Source organism: Prionailurus viverrinus, chromosome E2, assembly GCF_022837055.1.
Source record: "Prionailurus viverrinus isolate Anna chromosome E2, UM_Priviv_1.0, whole genome shotgun sequence".
In the NCBI taxonomy this organism is placed as follows: Eukaryota; Metazoa; Chordata; class Mammalia; order Carnivora; family Felidae; genus Prionailurus; species Prionailurus viverrinus.
In genome coordinates, this window is record NC_062575.1 from 5,881,344 (window position 1) to 5,903,547 (window position 22,204).

Consider the following 22,204-nt stretch of genomic DNA (forward strand, 5'->3'; position numbering starts at 1 on the left):
GCCTCACTTTACCTCGTGATAGTGGGTGTTTTTATTCCCATTTTGTAGATGAGGGAACAGGCTCAGAGAGGTTGAACAACTCAGTTAAAGTCACACAGCACATAAGTGGCACAGAGGGATGTTTTGGCCCCGGAAGCCTGACGAGAAAATCGGAGCCAATAATAAGCCGCTGTTTGTACCGAGTGTGATGCTGACAGGGACCTGGTCCTCTGCTCCACTCTGGGCCGATTTATTCACACTGGGATGGAACGCAGCTTCATAGGTGTGCAAGGGACACCTTCGCTCCCCAATACAGAGGGGTGCAGGTCAAGGTCTGGCCCTGGTGCTCGGTCACCATTGGGCCCGTGGGCTGCTGCACGCTTGTCCCTGCCCTTCCCGCAATCTTGGCCTGGTAAGCACTGGAGCAAGGGACCCTGGGAGAGGCTAGGGAGCTGTGGTGCGTTTCCCACAGACCTTGGTCTGGAGCCGCCAGGATAAGAAGAAGCTGGTAAGATGGCCACGAAGAAAAAGATGGGAGGCCCTGCTCGCCAGCCCGTCTCCAAGTACGTCCCCAGGCCGACATGCCCTGGGCAGAACACTGGCCTTCGAGGGGTAGAGACGGGAACAGTGCCACGGAGGCAGGGCAGAGGGGCCGTGAGTCGCATGCTGCCTTTCTGCAGGGCAGTGCCCTCGCTCGCTCACCCCATCTGCCCTGTGCGGAATTAGGCTGTAGTGATTCCATTTGCGCGTTCCCCGGGCCAGGCCGCTGGGGAGCTGGCAAAACGTGGGTCTCTGCTCTTGTACCCTGCCCTGGGTCACGCTGGAGTAAGAAACCCTCCTTTGTCTCGGGCATGTGACCTCATTAATGTGATTTGTCTGGTGCAGGGTCTCTGTGTCAGGGATGGGAGGAAATTGAAAACACTTCCAATAAAGTTACAGAGATTCGATTCAATTAATATTTCATTGAGGGTCAAGAGTGGGTGTGGACCAGTGTCCTGCGGGGTTTAGAGGCTGGAAAAGCCATCCCACACAGCGTGGGGGTGGGGTGGGGTGGGGGGAGGTAAAGAGCCTGGGGTTTGTTGTCTGATAGAGGGAGGATTTGGAAGTGATCTTACAGTGACTTTTAAGCCTATTATCGCTTTGGGGATCAAGGCTTTCTGGATGTTTCCTTCCCCTCTGAGGACAAAAGAGAAAACAGGCTTAAAATACAGGGTAGATTATATTCAGCCGAAAGGGTAACTCTCTGACAGTTTTGGAATAGGTTTACAAAGCAGCTAAGAGCATGCCTGACCAGAAGCTCTTACAAGGAGACAGGTTCTTGCTTTCTGGAACTGTTAGGATTTGGTCCTGCAGGGAGGTAGGATTCCCCTGGGAACCACACAGTCCTGAAATTTCTGCTGGTTCCTCCGTATGTGGACTGCCAACTTGTTAGGGCGGGACTGCTCATGGCTGGTTGCCCAAAGACCACCTCCCACCCCCTCCCCATCTCTTCCTGCAGAAGCCCCAAAGGCCAGATTTAGATTGCAGAGCCTTCCCTGCAGCTGAGGGTGGGCATATGTTATCTGGGCAATGAAACATCATGGGAAGTTGCCTGGGAAACCAGTGGAAAAGGTATTTTCTTCCCTGAAGGCGGCGGTGTGTGTGTGGGGGGGGGACGACGCTTGAGAGTTCTCTCTCTCTCTCTCTGTTTCTTGCCTGGCTGTCTCCTTGCTTCCAGCCTTAGAACACAGCAGCGGGAAGATGTGCTACCTGGAACTTTGGCAGCCATTTTATGACCATGAGGAAAAAGTCAGAGGCATCTGCTGTGCCCCCTGATGCCTCTCTGACACCCTGAGCTGCCAGTCAATCCTAGATTGGCCTACCTTCATCTAGTCATGGAAATCATTAAATTCTCTTTAGTATTTAAGCCACTATCAGCCTGGTATTTCGGTACTTGACCTGAAGGCATTTTTAACTCGTGCACTGGCGGGAACAAGGCCAGGCCTGCCTGCGGAAAGCTGCCCGGGGGCTTTGACCTTGGTGGACTGAGAAGCCGAGAGAGTCCAAGGCCCTTTGGAGGAATTCACGTGGCGGGCAGCCGGAGGGAGGCGGAGTCTCCATCCCAATTCTGAAGCAAAGGAAGTCCACTCCCTGGTCAAACTGAGGCCCAGAGGGAGCCCCAGGTGTCGCGGAATCTGCAGGTGGAAACTCGCCCTCCGCAGTGGTCATCCGCGAGGCCGGGCTCGGTGAACACCTCCCTCCCTCACATGGTTACCCAGCAGGCGTGGTGTGGGCCCAGGAACCTGGGTCGGGACTAGCATCCTTGGTGATGCTTCTGCGTGCTAACGTTTCAGACTCAGCAGTGAGGGCCCGTGTGGGAAGGTGGGGAGGGGAGGACGCGCCTTCGTGACTCTGGTTCTCTTGGATTTTCTGTCCCTCAAGCTGCAGCAAACAGAACGGGGACGACTGTGCTGTTCCAGGATCTATGATGGGGATGCATATTCACCCAAATGCTGTTTTCCAGCCGCAGGTTCGGAAAATTGTCCGGCGGCTTGTATAGACCCAGGCTAGCCGCAGAGGACAGGCAGAGGCTGCGTTAGTTTGTGACTTTCACGACTTGTGAAAGTGCACGGCTGGGTGCACTGGGAGGGCAGTGCCAGGATCTCCTAACAACTCCGCCCGTGCCTGTGTTACTAGGGAAGGAGACCTGGGAAGACCCAGGGGCTGTTCTTCTCAGCCAGGCAGCTGAAGTTCAATGTAAAGGAAGTATTGGAAAGGGCAGGGCTCGGGAGAAACCCAGCCTCTCATCCTCCGAGATGTGCCGTCCTCAGTGGGTCCTGAGGATTATCCCCACGCTACGCTGGATAATGACCTTCCAGAATGACCATGTGCCAGTCTCCGCAACCTGTGAATATATGACCTTACGTGGCAACGGGGCCTTTGCACATGCGATTAGGCTAAAGGACCTCGTTGTGGGGATCCTGGATTATCCAGGGGGACCCATGGAATCCCAGAGGTCCTCAAAGGAGGGAGGCAGAGAAGTCAAAGGAAGAAACAGATGTGAGATGGTGGCAGAGACTCAGAGCCAGAGAGAAATATGGTGCTGCTGTCCCCTGACTGAAGACATGAGACGGGGCCACAAGCCAAGGAATGTGGGTGGCCTCCGGAAGCTGGGAAAGATGAGGAGATAGGTCGTCCCCAAGAGAAACCAGTCCTGCCAACTTCAGCCTCGTGAAACTGATCTTAGTGCTCTGGCCACCAGAACTGTAAGAGAATGTGAGTGTGTGTTGCCCTACATCACCAAGTTTGTGGTCATTTGTTAAGGCAGCCCCAGGACACTTGCACAGGTGCTAAGGGTCTGTCGCCCTTTATCTCCTGTTTTTAAGTGAATAACTGACATTGTGCTAAGGAAAAACCAAGAAGAAATGTAATGATCTCTCTCTCTCTCTCTTTGTTTTTTTTTTAGAGAGAGAGAGAGAGAGCACATGTGCCAACAAGGGAGAGGGGCAGAGGGAGAGAGAGAGAATTCTAAGCAGGCTCCACGCTCAGCACGGGGCTCCATCCCACGACCCTGGGATCATGACCTGAGCCAAAATCAAGAGTCGGACGCTCGACCAACCGAGCCACTCAAGCGTCCTGTAATGATCCACAGTTTTGATCACAGATCTTTAAAAAACCTTCACATATCCCATTTTTGCATATCTTTGATAATTCACGATCAGATGTGCGGAGAATCTCATTTAAAAATTAAGTGTGGGATTTTTTTGAAGGTTACACGTAAGTTTGAGTTTCCTAGAACCCGTAAAACAGCTTGGTTTCGTGGCTGTGAGGATACAAGTTCACCCTTAAGCTGTGAGCCCCTTTTTCTGTTTTCAATTCCAAAAGGAGTCAGCAGGGCTGACTTCTCCTTGACCTTCCCCAGCAGGGGGGCCCTCTGCCTGGTGGAGGGAGGAGCCCGGAAGCGCCCTTACTTTGACGACGGACAGCATGCCCTCGTTGGTCTGAGGGTTGGTGTGGATTTCGAAGCTCTGCCCAGGGTTTCCGTTGATGATGGTGTAGACAGCCCTCCATGCGCCCGTGGTGGGGTCGTCCTTGTCTTCCACTGTCAGGTTGACGATAACCCCCACGGCTCCTTCCTCGACGGTGGCTTGAAACTGCAAACAGAGCAGATGGTTACTGTCACTCTTTGGAAAGAACAGCAAAGACCCTTTGCGGGGCTCATACCGTGGGCCCGGTAGTGGGTACGTTACCCGCATCACCTCGTTTCACAGTAAACAATAATGCAGGCAGGTCACGGAGCTGTGCTGTGCTGGCAGATGGTCCGCTCCCTCCCTCTGCCTTCCTTGTACTTAGGTGAGGCCATGAGACTGCCTTCTCCCCTACTGGATGTGGCCAGATGTGATGTTTGCCAGCTGGGGGCAGCGGTCTCTTCTCTGTGCCTCTCTCCTGCCCTCTATCGGAACCCAGGCAACCACAGGACCCCAGGGCAGGGTACGGCTACGGGGGGAGGAGCGTGGGTCCTGAGTCCCCACAAGGAGAAGAACACCGTCCTGGGAGCTGTTGTTGAAGGAGAGACAGACGTCTATGGAGGTTGAGCCTTTATGCAATTCTGTCTGCCTTTGCTCTTGCAGCGTCATCTACCCTAAACCACAAGGTAACCAAGGTAACCGGGGAGCCAGTGTGTGTCTCCCTGGTGTGTGGAGGGACTGGAACTGGAGCCCGCCACCCCCCCCCCCCCCCCCCCCCCCACCGCCCGTGTTGGACTCCACAGCCTCTGCTCGACCGCACCATCTCCTGGAAGGAAGAAAGTCCCACTCCTTCCCCATGACTTAAACAAAACAAAACAAAACGTTTTCTACGGAAACTTATAAATCAGTTGTTTGAAGCCTTGTTGTACCTGTGTTTTTATTGTAATACATCTCACATACGTGTTGCAAGTAGGTGTGGTGGAAATAAATCAATAAATGAAAAATCAGCTTTCCCAGAGATAGAGAATTTCACGAGCTATCATTAGCACATTCCTTCGAGCTGGAAGCATAAAGTATTGTTTTGGTGCTTACCTCTGACACACTACACGTGAATAGTAATCTGTTTGCAAATATTTTACAGACAAGTAATACCAATAAGCTGACAACAAGAAGAAATATCTTGGAATTTCAATTAGTAGCCAAGTGAATCTAGAGACAGTGAGACAGTGTCAGAAAGCCCTTGTGTTCAGAGAAAAGTAATTTGAGAGATGAGGTTTCAGAGGCGGTGGCTGATTAACTGACTTGCAAATCATTAATCATAAGCCTTAATCTTGATGCCTTGGGGGGGGATGGGGCGGGGACGGGAACTAATTTGTCTACCACACCTCAGCAAACCCGGGTGGGTTGTTTCCTTTTCTCTGAAAGGGACGCTGGGAAATTCTTGGAACATGATGGCAGGATGGAAAGTGGCCAGACCAGGGAGGTCTGGAAGACGCTGTCACATGGATACGGCTCCGGGAGACAAGGAAGTTGACCTGATTCCTGTCTAGGAGGCTCTTCCTTCTATCTTTCCCTCCTTCTCACAAAAATCATGGAATTCCTAAGCGTAAGCCTAGACAGGTGGTTTTCAGCTCTGTTTGCACATTAGAATCTTTTCAGGGGCTTTTTGTTTTGTTTTGTTTTGTTTTTAACTAACCAGGCTCTATTCCAATTCAGTGAGTTTGGGGTAAAGTCTGAGATTCTGTACTTTCTTAACCTGTCCAGATCATTCTTTTTTTTTTTTTTTTTAAGTTTATTTATCTACTTAGACAGAGGGAGAAAGAGAGAAAGAGAGACACAGAGAGAGAGAGAATCCCAAGCAGGCTCCATGCTGTCAGTACCTAACCTGCTGTGGGGCTTGAACTCATGAATCATGAGATCATGACCTGAGCTAAAACCAAGAGGCAGATGCTTAACCGACCGAGCCACCCAGGTGCCCGTGTCCAGATAATTTTAGTATACAATTTGGGTTGAGAGAAGCATGATAGAGTCCAAGGTCAAGAACGTTCAGATATGGGTGAAGAAATAGGCAGAGAAGCAAGGGAAGCCCAGAGTCATTCAGTGAACCAAAGGTCAAGTCCGCGTCGCCTGGATTCCTGTAAACGCTGCTTTTAACAAGTTCTATTACTCAAGACCCGCATCACTTAGGTCCGTCCTTCACCCCTGCTGGGGTCCAGAGCCTGATGACCGGTTCTCTGTCCCTACTGATCACATCAGACCTCAGCTCATAACCTGTCCTTGTGTCTTTTCTGACACTGGCACCTTAGGACCCCAAGTGGGCAATTATGCAGGCACACGGAGCGCTGAGACCAGAGGATGCTGGGAACCATCCATCCTGTAGAAATGCTGCTACATCCAGCACAGAGGTGAGAAGCTGCTTTGTCAAAGCAGATGAGGTTCACGTTGCTGAGATGAACACCTAGGACAGATCACGATTTGAGGGGGCTGGAGGCCCTATGTGGTCTGCCTTGTTCACAGATCTCCCCCCGACCCCTCACATGATGCCAGGTACAGAGAGGGGACACAGTAAGCATTTGTTGAATGAATCAGTGGTCTTAAATATAGGCATCAAAGGCGAGGGAAGAGGAAATATGAGAGATGTGGCTAGCCAGGAGCCGTAAGAGGGACTGGCTTGTTGACTGCTGCTTGATTCTGCTACTTGCTTGATGTTCCAGAAGGGTAGGGATGGACCGATCTCTTTTGTTCTCCAGGACGTCTCTAGCACGGCGGCATCACAACTTCTGTCGATCTTAGGTACTTTCACCTTCGTTGGTCCCTCCCGCCATAATAGATTTTCGTGGGCTTAAATTTTTTTTTTTTTTATGTGAGGGAAAAAACCAAAATTTTCTTTGACTCTGAAAGTTCTTTTTTCCTTATGATTTGAGGATGCTGTGTCGATAGTAACTGTTGGATGACTCAGCCCTGATCCCCGGTACATAGCACAGTACTGGATGCATGAAGATCTGATGGATGGACGGATGGATCTTAAAATTGATATTTAGGCCATGTCTAAGTGGGAAAAACCTGTGCCGATTTCCCCCATGACACTTCTTTTTTAATGTCTGGAGCACATACCATAGGGGATGGCATAAAACACCCTTTTAGTGTGCGAGCCAATGTCTCTAAATGGAATAAGGTGGTATTATTACAGGAATTCTCACAGTGTGTACTGTGGCCCTAACATATCCTTAGATTTAGTAATATGTCCACAGCAACATTTACCTACCATCCAACCACGCCGCCTCTATCATCCACCCATCATTTTCCATCTATTCTCCATCCATCCTCCATCCATGTATCCATCCATTTATCTTCCTTCCACCCATCCATCATCTACCCATCCATTCTCCATCCCTCCATCTATCCATCTATCCATCTATCCATCCACCCATCCATTTACCCATCCATCCACCCACCAATCCATCCATCCATCAATCCATCCATCCATCCATCCATCCATCCATCCACCCACCCACCCACCAATCCATCCATCCATCCATCCATCCATCCATCCATCCATCCATCCACCCACCCATCCACTTACCCATCCATCCACCCACCAATCCATCCATCCATCCATCCATCCATCCATCCATCCATCCACCCACCCACCAATCCATCCATCCATCCATCCATCCATCCATCCATCCATCCACCCATCCATCCATCCATCCATCCATCCATCCATCCATCCATCCATCCACCCATCCACTTACCCATCCATCCACCCACCAATCCATCCATCCATCCATCCATCCATCCATCCATCCATCCATCCATCCACCCATCCATCCATCCACCCACCCACCCACCCATCCATTTGTCCATCATTCTCTATCCATTTGGCCATCTATTGCTCTTCCAGACAGACATCCAGCCAACAGATATTTGGGAAATGGCTTCTGTATGCCAGGCATGATATAGTCTTAAATTCTAGTCATACACTACAAAATAAAACAGACATGGTATATGTCTGGTAATAAACCTATGTTCAATATTAGGAAAAAAAGTAACACTGAGCCTGTAGCTTGAAAGGGGGCTGGTGAGAGGGAGTGGGTACCTGACCCAGGCTGTGGAGGGTCATTAGGGAGGGATTCCCTGAGAACTGAAAGCAGAGGAGGAGTTAGTAGGGTGAAAGGAGAGAGAGTGGCTCTGGCATCTGGAACAGCAGGAGCAAAGACCAGTGGCAGGGGGAGCATGCGCATTTGCAGAAGGGAGGGAAGGTGGGTGTGCCCGGAATGGGGGGAGGCTGGGACCACTGTTTCCCACTGGACTTCAGAGAAGGACAGATTCAGATTATGCAAAGCTTTGGGGGCCAAGGAAAGGCACTGGAATTTACCATGAAAGCCAAGCCGAGTCTAGTCAAGGAACTGGACTGTGTTTAAATCTACCCTTGAGAGAATTCAGAAAAAAAAAATCTTTAAATATAGAAAACATTCAACACAATTATTACAGTCTTTGTTAAGACCATTATCTGATTCTTGCATAAACTACAAAGTCAGTTTCCTTGAGCATCCATTTAGAAACTCATTATTACTTAATTAAATACTCATTCTATTAATTCTATTCAATGTTTTAACCCCATTATATAATTCAAGATGGAAAATTAAATAGATTAAAATGAAATAGTACCATTTTATATTTCTATAGCAATGCTCACTTTGCGATTTAAAAACAGACAGACAGACATTAATTTAGCACACCAGAGCAGGAGGAATTATTGATTGTAACATTACTTCCCCTAATTGGAAAAAAAATAGATAAAGTCACTTTTCTGTTAAACTGTGTGGCAAATCAAATACCAGATGCAAAATGTATTTTTACGCAATCAATGCGGGTGACTGGCTTGGGACATAGTGAGGCTCATTAGCTCTCTCCCTTCTATTCGGAACTGAGTATTTCATTCTGCTTTCTTTGATGACGTGCGGGGAGTTTTGTGATGGACGTTTAGGAAGAGAATGCCTGGACTTTCCACAAAGGTCATCCATCTCCAGGGGGAAGAGAGCCTTCTGTTTTATTTTACATGAAGAATAAATGCTCTTCCTCATAGAGCAAGTGGCTGGTTTTAGATTAAGGTTAACCCAAAGATGGAAATAACAATGAGCAGAGTAGAAAGCCACAGGTGGGGAAGAGGTGACAGGGCATGACTTTAAGGGACCGGACATCTGCGAGCTTGCCTGCCTGACGATTGGAGTCCAGGTTCACGAACTGTCAACCATGACGTTTCATGGATGGTGAACTTGAAAAGTCGAGATGTCGTCATTTGGGTCCTGGCTTTGGGAAATTAAAAGCTAAGATCCCAGAGAATTTGATAAACTTAAATTTCTACTGGGAGGTTAACAGTGTGAGGGAGAGATCATCAGAAATTTAACTTGCAAACAATTTTATGAGTCTATATTTACGTAAAGGATAGAACTCATTGGAAAAATCTAATCTCTTGCTGATAGCCTAATGGGTAGAAAGTGTGATTGCTAGAAATAAGATAATATATTTAAGAATCTTGTTGCCTGGCATGGAGTAAGGAATCAGAATTTGTTAGTGAGGATGGGATGATTTGGGATTTTGTTTTGTATCCTATGAAATTCTTACTAATAAATTGGAGAATATGGTTTAAACCCCTGTGACTCTCTGTTCTTATCAGGGTCTGGCTTTTAATGGATAATCTATGTTGATATCTTCTTTCCCTGCATTGGTGTGGAAAAGCTCTCCTTTCAGTTAGGAGCGTTTGACACTCACATACTTGCGTATCCCTGGTTTGCTCTAACAACAGACCCTTTATTGCCAAGGCAAATGATGTTAGCCTATAGCTGTATTAGAATGTATAGCTGTATTACGTATCTGGTTTCCTTCTACCTAGGATTAGGATTCACCCCAGGATGGAAAAATGCAAGAAATATTGATTTAGTAAAATATTTACTTGGTAAATATCTATCTATCTATCTATCTAGTAAATATTCCTGAAGTGTCACCAGGTACAGGAAATAGAGCAGTAAATGAAAGGGACACTCTTCTCTCCCCTGGAGGGCTTACAGCTCAGTAGATTGACACATTCCCTCCCAGTCACCCCCTTTATATGTTTTGCTCACCAGTGACATCTCCAGACATTTTGTTTTCTACCATTTCTCTACTGTCATATATCCAAGCCTGCATGTGTGGTCAGTTATTCATGCTTTCATGTTTGGACATGATTTAGTTTCCAGCTAATGGCCATTTCAATAATGGTGCTGGACCATTGGATATTGGACATCCATGTGGAGAAAACATGAATATCCGTCCCTACCTCACATCATACACAAAATGTGAAAGGTAAAATAATAGAGGAAACATAGGAAGACGCTAAAAAAATTTTTTTTTAATGTTTATTTTTTGAGAGACAAAGAGAGACAGAGCATGATCCCAAGGGGGAGGGGCAGAGAGAGAGGGAGTCGCAGAATCCGAAGCAGGCTCCAGACTCTGAGCTGTCAGCACAGAGCCTGACACGGGGCTCGAACTTATAAACTGTGAGACCACGACCTGAGCTGAAGTCGGACGCTTACTTGACTGAGTCACCCAGGAGCCCCCATAGGAGGACATTTTAATTCAGCTTATGGCTAATGCTTATGTGCACTTTATACATATGTGATATAATATGTAAAATATTTAAAATATATAAAATACAAAAATACAAAGTGTAATTATGTGTGTGAAGTTCACATAATAAAACATATCTAATATTTAAAAAGAACATATAAACAAGAACCTATATTATTTAAATAAAAATTCTAATAAGCATACAGAGTTCTAAATAAAGTTCTTCTGTATTAAAAAAATTTTTTTAAATGTTTATTTGAGAGAGAGGGAGAGACAGTGTGAGTGGGGGAGGGTCAGAAAAAGAGAGAGGGAGACACAGAATCTGAAACAGGCTCCAAGCTCTGAGCTGTCAGCACAGAGCTTGATGTGGGGCTCAAACTCTGACCTGTGAGATCATGACCTCAGCTGAAGTTGGACGCTTAACTGGCTGAGCCAGCCAGGCGCCCCTCATTAGAAGCCTTTATGTCTAAGAAGTGATTAACAACAGAGGCCCACAAGGGACTCTGAAGGTCTTTGGCTAGAAACCATCAGCTAGCCCATAAGACAACACCACCTACTGAATCTTTTCCTAGCCATGTCCTAATAGAACATGCATAGACAGGCCCCCAAATGACTGTAGAACCAAGATGGGAGAAGAATATTCAGGAAACCACCAGACCATAATGGCTTCAGACATTGGCAAGCCTCTTTGACTCTTGTCTCTATCTGGTTAAAATTCTGTAATCTCTAAATACCCCTTTCTCTCCCCCACTCCTTTTTTTAAAAGTTTATTTATTTATTTTAAGAGAGAGAGAGTGTGTGAGCAGGGGAGGGGCAGAGAGAGAGAGGGAGAGAGAGAGAATCCCAAGCAGGCCCCGTGCTGCTGGTACAGAGCCTGACGTGGGGCTTGATCCCATGAACTCCACAAACTGTGAGATCCTGACCTGAGCTGAAATCAAGGGCTCGACACTCAACCAACTGAGCCCCCAGATTCCAGGGCTCGGGTGTCCAGCAATGGTAAGCAAAGCCTACCTGTCCTCTCAAGCAGAGACAGCTTGGGGCATGCCCCTCCCAACTGTCAGCTTCTGGAAAGTGAGGATCATGTCTCTGATTCCCCAAATGGCAGATCTTCCATAAAGTGAGACCACCATAATTAGACATTGAATGTTGGGGTCGTTTTTGTCTGTGGAGTGAAAACCTAAGGGGAGAAGATGCCAGGGTGCACGTGTTTGAGGGTCTCGCGATGAGAACGGGGACCACGTCTCCTCCAGTCTCACTGAGAAAAAGGCGGGTGACACTATATTATAGTTCAGATGGCAGAAACGACAGAATTCTAAATGGTGGATATCAGCCTTCCTTTTCTGAGGATCCTTAAAGAAGATCTCAGCCCCTGATGCAAAGAGTGTTCTAGGGTGCCTTTTGTGTCATGGGACCCCAGCTTCCTTGACCAGAGCGGACTGGGCCCAGATGTGGCACCAGACTCACTGTCGACCACAGGTAACCACTCACAGGTAACTGCCTGCTTTGTGAGCAATCAGGTGTTTCTCTAAGAACCTGAACTCAGAGAAATGGGGGCTATAATCACAAATAAAGGGTCCTTAAATCCTGCGTTTCTGAGTAGTTGAGCATGAGGTGGCCTTTCTCTGTCACTCGGACAGCTATGAACAGATGCATAGAGAAGTAAAAGAATGGACACACTGCAAGAAAAATGGAGAGTTCCCAGGGTACTCAAAAGACAAAAGACAGACTGGGAGGCATCCTTGGTCTCTGGCTGGTTTCCCAGCCCTGCCCCCATGCCCCGGGGTTCCCTGCACGTCTTGTCGCCTGGAAGCTTCTGGGCCTGTCAACAGCCACATCTTCACCAGCCACCTTGAGAGGGTGTCTGCTTTTTGCAACTAACGGAGCCCCGGGAAACCAAGGCTGGTGGTGGATGTCTGCCATTCTCAGCGGGAAGATGTGGCCTTTTTGGTGAAGATTTGGGATCCACAGGTGTCTCCTCAAGTTTTTTTTTTTTTTTTTTTCACCTTGCTATGGAGAATTTCAAACATTTATAAAAGCAGCCAGAATAAAGAGCCCCGTGTGCACATCATCAGGCTTCAGAGACTGTCACCTTGTGTCCCACTGTGCTTCCTTTATGTACCCACGTCTCCCCGTTCCTGTATTATCTGGAGCGAATCCCAGATATATCGTTGTATCTGTAAATATTTCATTGTGTGTCTCCAAAAGATAAAGGCTCTTTTTCGGAAAACATAATCAAAGTCCTTTCTTGATCCGGCGAACATTAATTTCTTCTGATAATTACTGGTTTTCTTTGGTGCCGGATACTTTGATAAAAGCATTTGCATGTTATCTCTGTTGTGGAAAGAGCGAGAGCCAACCAGGCCTGGTGAAGGACGGTCACAAAGGGGCCTGGTAAACTGCTCCGTGTGTTACCAGAGTTTCCTGAGCTATGTGTTTCAAGCAGGTGAACAAAGGCGAATAGCTCAACGGTAGTAAAGAACAACACTTTAACACCAAAGAAGCCTGCTCTTGAGCAAAGAGCACTCTCTAAGATTCAGTGGCCTCCCAGGCCATGTGGGTCTTGATCTGGGGCGGGGTGGGGGGCATACACACAGCCCCCTAGTTGGTGCGACCCACCCAGAGAAGCCCTGGGCTGACAGGAGAGCTTTGCACCCGGAGGGCTGCCAACCATGGTTCCCCTTCCACCAAGAGGAGAGACCAAGCGTCTCCCAGCTTTCTGGATGTACAGGTGCAGGGGGATGGGCCAACGGGCAAGAGACGGAAACCATATTCATTGCGTGCTCTCGGTGCACACTCGCCTGTGTGGGTTCATTTCCTCTGAGGAGGTGCTGAGGAAATGATCTCCGAGGACGATGGCCGGCCAGGCCGGGCTCTCGGGGGGCCCAGCAGCGCACCTGCTAAAGACTGTATTCTTCCCCTCATGTCCTTGCCTCCTCTAATCTGCCAAGTACACACACAGAAGAAGCCCAAATAACAAAACACGCCTTTTCCTCCAGGAAACAAAAGGAAAACACATCGCCACCGAAGACTGACAAGGACACAATGCCCTTGAGCAGTGGTTGTCAAACCGTGTTCCTGGGAACCAAGACCGTTTGAGAGACGGTGCGGGAGTCCCAGCAACGTTTCAGGTGTTTCCCCCCAAACAATAGAGAGTTAAGGAATCTGTTAATTATGGTTTGTCTGTTGGGTGTATGAGAGTTCCTGCCCAAGATTGTGCCTCAAAAGAAAAAAAAAATATTTGCTGATAAAACAGAAGTCTGAAAATCCCTGCCTTAGGGAACCGCTGAAATAAACACTACATTAGATAAAGAGAGAAACCTAAAACCCAAGGAGCAAATTTGCCTGCATCCCTCAGTCTCTGGATGCCCAGTGCAGACAATATTCCACCTGATTATAGTACGTCTCCCTCACTTGAACTGCTCCCTGTAAAAAATGTAAGAGAAAGCAAAATGCATCTGTACATCTGATCGGAGAATTGGAAATAGCTTCATGTTGAGAAGCAAAGAGATTTTCTGTAGAGATATGCCTCTGACCACAAACATTTAAATCTGGATGAAGAATGACTTTTTTAGGAGCGAGAGCGTGGTCTGTTCCAGAGTTTGGAGCTTGGCTCGTGCAATCCTGCAGATTTATAGCTGTGGGAATTTCACTGATGTGGGGCAAGTTGAGATTTACCTCGAACTCACCAATCCTGTAACTTCTCTGAGTCCCTGCTTGCTTATCTGAGACGTAGGTGTCAGACTAGTGTGGTAGGTTGTTTCTCTCTTTTTTAAAGTTAAAAAAATATTTGTTTACTTATTTTGAGAGAGAGAGAGAGAGAGAGAGAGAGAGAGGGTGAGGGGCAGAGAGAGAAAGAATCTCAAGCAGGCTCCACACTGTCAGTGTGGAGCCCGATGTGGGGCTCGATCCCATGAACCGCGAGATCACGACCTGAGCAGAAACCAAGAGTCGGATGTTTAACTCACTGAGCCACCCAGGTGCTCCAAGCTGTAAGTTCTTTTTTTTTTTTTTAATTTTTTTCTAATGTTTATTTATTTTTGAAGGAGAGACAAACAGAGTGTGAGTGGGGGAGGGCCAGAGAGAGAGGGAGACACAGAATTCAAAACAGGCTCCAGGCTCTGAGCTGTCAGCACAGAGCCCGACGCGGGGCTGGAACTCACAGACTGTGAGATCATGACCTCAGCTGAAGTCAGACGCTCAACCCACTGAGCCACCCAGGCACCTCCCCCAAGCCATGGGTTCTCAATGCTGACTGCACATCAGAATCACTTGCAAACCTTGAAAACCTGTTCACGATCTGGGGTCCCACATGCACAGGTTTTTCTTGGGTGGGGTCGAGACGTGTGTATTCCTCAAAACTTCCCCAGATGATTCTGAAGAGCAGGGAGGGAGGAACACAACTGCTTGAGAGACTCTAAGGTCCCCTCCTGGTGTTGGCCTCAGGCCTTAGAAAGAGCTTTGTGATCCCGTCTAGGGCATGTCGGGTCCTCACTGGCGAAGACTCCTTTGGGGGAGCCACACTTGGTGGGGAAACTTGAGAACTCTCAGTTCTATGCTCAGGGGGTCACAGGGGCTGCTAAGCAGAGCAGTGGAAATCATTAGCCAGTGAAATCACAGGGCCAGCTCCTGGAGGTCCTGGTTTTCATCGCCTCGAACAGAAATCGGGTACCCGTTGGCAGCTACCCCATTCCTCCCACCGGCTAGCCCCGAACAGCCGTGACCGTGCTTTCTGTCTGCATGGAGTTTCTATTACACTTCATAGAAACGGAATCACACAACGTGTGTGTCTGACTTGTTTCACTGAGTGCAGTGTTTTCCAGGCCCATGCACGTTCCTGCAGGTACCAGCACTCTGTTCCTTTTAAGGATGACTGCTGTGGATGGATGGACCCCATTTTGTACATCCCTTCATCCATTGACCGACAGGCGGGTTATTTCCACTTTGGGGCTATTGTGAACGATGCGGCTATGAACGCTCATGGACAGGCTCTGGTGTGGATTCATGTTTTCTTTCTCCTGTGTAGACACAGCAGTGGACGTCCTGGGACGTGCAGCCACTCCATGTTGAAGGTGGCGTGGATTGAAGTCGTTCATCCGCAAGCATTCAGCACCTGCCCAACTCCTTTCAAACACACGGGGCTGTGTACCGCTTCCGGGCTTCCCGGACCCACGGCCCCCGGGTCCCACGGGAGGGAAGGCAATACTTGAGACTCAGGCACGAGGGTTGGGGAGGGAGAAAGATGTAGGAGAGCCTTATCTCGTTCAAAACCGTTGGCCAACACACTGAGAGGGGCCTCGCCCTTCCCAGCTTGCACGGGGTACTGCTCAGGTTAATGCAGAAACGAGACAGACCCCCCCCAGAGTTCATGGAGAGCCAGCCCTCCTCCCTGCACTCAGCTGGTTCTAACCCAGAAAAGTACATCTTTAATCTCCCGAGCTGTGGGAAAATCGACACACTTGGTTAGGCTCCTGATGCTAACACCCCAGTACAAATAAGGACAAGGGAAACCTTCTGTATTACAAGGGATTTGTACAAATTCATACATGGAATTGACTTACAGCTTCTAATTTATATTTAAATCCCAAATGTCTTAGTCAGAAGAAACTGCTCGGCAGGCCTTCACCTGTGTCTGCACCACTGACTCATGCTTCAAATAGACCCCATGGGCCCAATTGTAATTCCCATCGGGACAGCCACACATTTCTTTCCAGAGGTGGCTCATGGAGTTTCTGAGGACATCAGCTGAGTCCCACGGGGAGAAGAGACGGATGGGAATCATTCCCTTGGGAATCAGGCCCGACGAGAGAGGCAGGATGAGGAAAATCATTCTCTGTCCTTTCTGGGCTCTGTTACCAGTGGGGAGACAACAGGAGTCCGTGCGGGGATAAGGGTGCCCCCATGGCATTCTCTCACATTGATAAAGACAAATGAGGAAAGTTGCTCATGTTTAATGCCCCGTGAAGCTCTATCATCTGTGGCTTTGGCCGAGAAACAACCTTTGTGGGTCTTGATTTTCTCATCTGCAAAACGAAAATAAGGGTATCTACCCTCATGGGATTCCTATGATGATTAAGTGAGAATATTTATGAATGTCTAGATGCATGCCTGACATAGAAGCACTGTATGCACCTTGTTATAATGAACACAGACAACATGAACAAAGAAATGAGGTTTGCTACAGTGCACATCACTGTAAGGAACGTGACCAAAGAACTTAACTTGCCTCTTTCGGAGTTTTTTTGGTTACAGTAGCCTAGTCCTGCTAAGCATCACTTCCGTCGATATGAAGTTCCCTCGTTACATAAACTACTTAGAGTCGGTGTCGCTTATAATCAGCAGTGTCCTGACCAACACTTTTTAGTTCCTAATTGTATTTGCAAACTACCATATGGTTTCTCAACCTCAGCACTATTGACTTATGGGTTGGATCATGATTTGTTGGGTGGGACTGCCCTGTGTGCGGTTAAGGTGTTCAGCAGTTTCTCTGGCCTCTACCCACTCGATGCCCGCAAAGCTGAGGGTGCAAACATCAAAAATGTCTTCAGATGCAGCCAGAAGTCCCAGGGAGGCACACGTGTGTGTGTGTGTGTGTGTGTGTGTGTGTGTGTGTGTGAGAGAGAGAGAGAGAGAGAGAGAGAGAGCGAGAGTGAGAGACACACACAGAGAAAATTCCTCCCTGGCTGAGAATCACTGATCTAGCCCAACCAGGCCAGGGCCTCCCTACAAACATCTGCCTGGAATTGGCAGCCCACAGATCCCCCAGGATAAGATTGATCATCAAGCTGGGGAGCCTGGGTGGCTCGGCTGCTTAAGTGTCCGACTTCGGCTCAGGTCATGATCTCGCAGTCCGTGGGTTTGAGCCCCGCGTCGGGCTCTGTGCCGACAGCTCAGAGCCTGGAGCCTGCTTCAGATTCTATGTCTCCTCCTCTCTCTGCCCCTCCCATGCTCATGCTCTGTCTCTGTCTGTCTCTCAATAATAAATAAATGTTTAGAAAAAAAAAAGATTGATCATCAAGCTGGCTCTAGACTGAAGTCTCCGAGGAAAACACTGAAATAGCATAGTAACATTTTCTGGGGTAACTGAATCAGACGTTGCCAGGAAAACATTCAAGGGTAAAATGGAAGACTATAATTATTATGAAAATTATTGATGTAGCTTTCATTACTCTACAATTTTTGAATTAGCAACTGATAATCCCTCTTCTAAAAGAAGAAAGGTAGTTCTTGCTTTCCATCCTTCCCGACACTTGCCCGCCTCTCACTTTTTAATAAACACGCCCCATGCCCGTGTATGGCAAGTGGACACAGACTCAGGTCGGCGGTGGGGCTGCAAGGAAGGACGGGCTGGGACAAGAGGCGGTCCTGTCACCTGCAGGGAGGGTGGTCCATTTGGTCCAGTTGGAGCTGTGTTCAGACTCTCCAGCTTGGGGAAAATGAAGGATTACTCCCTGTGGCCTATGGCTTCTCCAGGTTCTCCAAACCCTGCCGACTGGAAGCGTGGGCCTTGGGCTGGAGGCGTGGGCATCACCTGGGAGCTGGATGAAAATGCGGACTCAGGGTCCCACCCTAGAGCTTTGGAACCAGATCCCAGGTGACAGGGCACTAAGTCAGTTTGAGAAGTGTGCTCCCAAGCCCTTCCGCCTACGCCTGCCCTCCACGCTGTCCTATGCTGTCCTAGGTGGTGACCCAAAGGGGAGGGAGACCAGGGAGGTGGGCAGGGGACCATGCACTCAGCAGCCTGACCTCATCACCCTCTCCCTGTGACCTCTGTGCCCTGGCTGGAGGGGGCCGGCCGGCTCCCTCCCTTCAGTGTGAACCCCATTCCCTGCTCTCCAGTCTGTAAACACATTCTAGAACCTTCAGTTAAGAAGCACAGCAAAGAAAGAGTAGCCTCATCTCTGCCCCTCTCATTCCTTCCCGAGGGAAGCCTGCATTTCCTTGCCTCTGCCCATGCTGCTAAAGACTGAGATATGGACAGTCTCTGTGAGGCTATGGAACACAAAAATAAGCCTTGTACATTTACTTGCAATCAAGGAACGACGTAAGGTGTCCATGTTGAGATATAATTACAAGAGAAAACATCCTGTTCAAGAATCCTTCCTGGGTCTGTTGAACAGGGGCCAAGGAGGCTTTTCAGGGGACCCAGGCCACAGTCCCGAGAGGCCCTTCCCCTGCATGGCTCCTGTGGGCTGATACACCTGCTGGGGGTGTGGACGGTGGGGGGGGGGGGTAGTGAGGAGGGGGAAAGGGGCTGGGATTTGAATATGGAAAACAGGAGCTGTCACAGAGCTCGGGAATCTTAAGTAAAAAGGTGAAGCTTTCAGCTTGACTTTTTCCTGCTTAGTGGCAGGTTGGGACAGTGGGGATGGTTGAGGAGCACGGAGAGAGGCAGGGGGAGAGAAAAGCTAAGGGGGAGAGAGGGGAGATGGGGAGAGAAAGATGCACAGAAATAGAGAGAGAGGGAGGCAGAGGGAGGGGGAGGGAGAGGGAGGGGCAGCCAGGAAAAGGAGGCTCAGGAAGACAGAGACACACAGAAGAAAAGGTGAGAGAGAGAGGAGCAGACAGGAGAGGGGAAGAAGGCAAAGGAGAGCTAGAGAAGACAGAAAATGAAGACAGAGGTGGGGGCCGAGGGAGAGCGGAAGGGGGGTGGCTCAAGGTCTCAGTTTGCGTTTTTATTTTTTATTTTTTTAAATTTTTAAAAAATGTTTATTTATTTTTGAGACAGAGAGAGACAGAGCATGAACGGGGGAGGGGCAGAGAGAGAGGGAGACACAGAATCTGAAACAGGCTCCAGGCTCTGAGCCGTCAGCACAGAGCCCGACGCGGGGCTGGAACTCACAGACCGCGAGATCATGACCTGAGCCGAAGTCAGACGCTTAACTGACTGAGCCACCCAGGCGCCCTGTCAGTTTGCGTTTTTAAAATAAGAAAATTTGGGCAAATCAGGGGCTGTGTGCAGTTTGAGCATCCCCGGGGCCTGCGCCAGCAGAAACAGAGGGCGGAAATTCCCATATCAGTAGAAACCCAGCGGTTAAAACCTACAGTCTCATCACTTCAAGCAAAGCAAAGCAGGTGGAGAAGCAGGGCTCAGAGACTCAGCCCAGGGAGGAGGGTGACAGTGACCACGGCCACCACCCAGGAAGGACGCTGGCGGGTCCTGGGCCCTGGCGTTGCAGTCCAGTCTTTTTGCAACGTTGCTAAAATCAGTGCATTGGGCAAAGTTGGAGAACGAAAACAACCCTGAAAAGTCTCCCTGAGTGCTATGGGAGGCTCTCAGGATCCTGGGAGGGCAGGCCAGCAGGTACCTTGGAGGGAAAATCCACGTGACTCCAAGGACTAGAGCAGACTGGGGTAAGCCAAAGGTCTGGGAGAGGAGTCATGTGTGTCCCACTCACCCCATACAGGTCCTCCCGAGGTGTGGGCCTGGGTCCCATTAACTGATGTGTTTGTTGCCTTCCCACAGTCCTGCATCCAGAGGACTCATTGAGGAACTATTTCAGGAGAGGCTGTGAATCAGGGAACCAACCGAAATGCGTGGTCCCTAGGTTCCGGTCGCCTGATGTGAAGTTTGACCTTATTGGGTCTATAATGCATCTCAGAGGACAGGCCTGCCCTCGGCCAGGGAACTGTAATGGGGACCGTAACAGAAATGGCGGTGGCTACCTTTCTGGGCCCCGTTGGCGGGGCCGATGGCCGAGGGGCCACCTGAACAGAATCTCTTCCTAGTTGGCTGCAGGGCTCCCCTCGGACGTACACCAGAAACAGCACCTCGCTAACGCCGCCACTCTGGACAGCGCTTTTCGTCACACGTCGCAGACGCTACCAGTGCTGAGGACGAAAGGGGGCCATTCTGGGGGGGTACACATTCCAGAGATCTCTGAACACGGAAAAACCCAGAACTTTCCCTCCTCCGTCAATGACAGCGACTTCTGAACGGAACGCAGTCCTTTGACCATCAGGTTTCAAGGAAGCTCGTAAGTAACTTGATGTAACACACCCACCAGCACACACGTGCACGTGCACACACAGTGTTGCAGGAAAGGAGTGTTTGCAAAGTGGGCCCACATCTAATGTGGTTGCTATGGCAGCACAAGTGCAAGAGGGAGAAACCTTCGCAAACAAAACAAAAAGATGAGCTTCCTTCTGCAACTGGTGGGCAACCTTCCCCTCTCTCCACTCGGGGTGTGGGTGGGAGGTCAGAGGAAAGTAAGCCCCAAGAAAGAGAGGAGGTCTGGAGTCACAGCAGCGTGGGGCAGGCCTCCAGGACCTCCCGGAAGAAAAGAAAGGAAGACGAGGCTGGCGAGTTCCAGAGCTCATTAGCAGGTAAAGGTGACCTATGGATACTGCCTTCTTCTGATATAACAAGCAGGCCACCGGAGGCCACCGGAGGCCACCAGAGGGGTTTTCATGGCTGCAGATTTGGGGAACAGGCTGTAGGAGGGGGATCTGGCTGAACGGAGCAAACTCAAACAGGCCTGATCCCGGAAGGAATCTACACTCTACAGATTGACCGCAGCAAAATGATTTGTTAGTGGGGCGGTAACAACAAGAGCTAACGTGTGCCCGCTGCCTCCACGTCATGTCCTGGGCTGATTGCTCCCCTGGTGAGGTAGGTTCTACTGTGAGCTGCAACTTACAGGTGAGGAAACTGAGGCACAGGACAATCACTTGGCCAGGAAGTGGAGAGAAAGGATGCACACCCAGCGTTGTCTGTGCGCCATTCCTCACACGGACGGTCCCGTGTCCCCGGGGGAAGCGGTGCTAGCACGTGAGACCCTCGGGCTCAGTGTCCCCCCCACTGGCATGAGAATGAGCCTCCTCTGAGGCAACCAGGACAACAACGGCAGCCCCAGGATCACTCCCCACTGGCCACCTGCAGCGCAGCGGCTGGTGAGGTCTCTGCACCTGGGCGGCCTGCGTAGGTGCTCCAGTGAACAGGATGGGGCAAGCAGAGGTGACGGTCCATCGCTTGCGGGGGATTTCCCGGCAGAGCTTTCCAGAGAAAGCCACAGTTGGGGCTGTGGTACTTTGATGCACGTGGGATCCAGGGTAGCTTGGGGAGGGGGTTAGGTTCAAGGGTGGGCATCTTGCAGGTGGGGGTCCAAATAGAGAAGAGCCTAGAATATCCAGCTCTTCCTGCATGATATTCAGCCCCTGGAGCATGAGCAACACGCTCTGAGGCTATCAGGCCTTCTTTGCATCGTTCCTGGTGGCCCCTTCCACATCTTGACCTTCCCCGGCTCCTCTTAGAAGCTGTGCTGCAGGTTCATAGGGCGTGGAGCGGATTCGTGCCCATCCACACGGCGTGGCCCTGGGATCCCACTTCCCTGAGGCCCTGCTATGTATGCGAGCGCTTTCACGGGTCCAGAATCCTACCCCTGCTCTGTGCCCGGGGGCTTCCTGGACCACGAACCTCGTCCTCTGTGTCTGTTGGAGCCCGGGGAAGACCTTTCTCCGCTGTCAGGTAGGAGCCAGGCAGCGTGGCTCATGGGATAAAAAGGTGAAAGAATCTGAAAGCACTTTGACCATGTTCGAGAAAGGACTATAATCTGTAGTTTAAAAATGCTCATATCTAGGGGCGCCTGGATGGCTCAGTCAGTTAGGCGTCCGACTTTGGCTCAGGTCATGGTCTCACAGTCGGTGAGTTCGAGCCCCGCGTCGGGCTCTGT

General features: G+C 49.6%; 1 protein-coding gene across 4 annotated transcripts in view; it reads right to left on the reverse strand.

The window, feature by feature from the left end:
* CDH13 (cadherin 13) overlaps nt 1-22,204 on the reverse strand; it is a 1,034,896-nt gene that overhangs the window by 99,804 nt on the left and 912,888 nt on the right. For all 4 annotated transcript variants that reach the window (XM_047836387.1, XM_047836388.1, XM_047836389.1 and 1 more), the window contains one exon: nt 3,930-4,112. In XM_047836387.1, the coding sequence (XP_047692343.1) occupies nt 3,930-4,112 (183 nt within the window). The remainder of the gene's footprint in view (nt 1-3,929; nt 4,113-22,204) is intronic.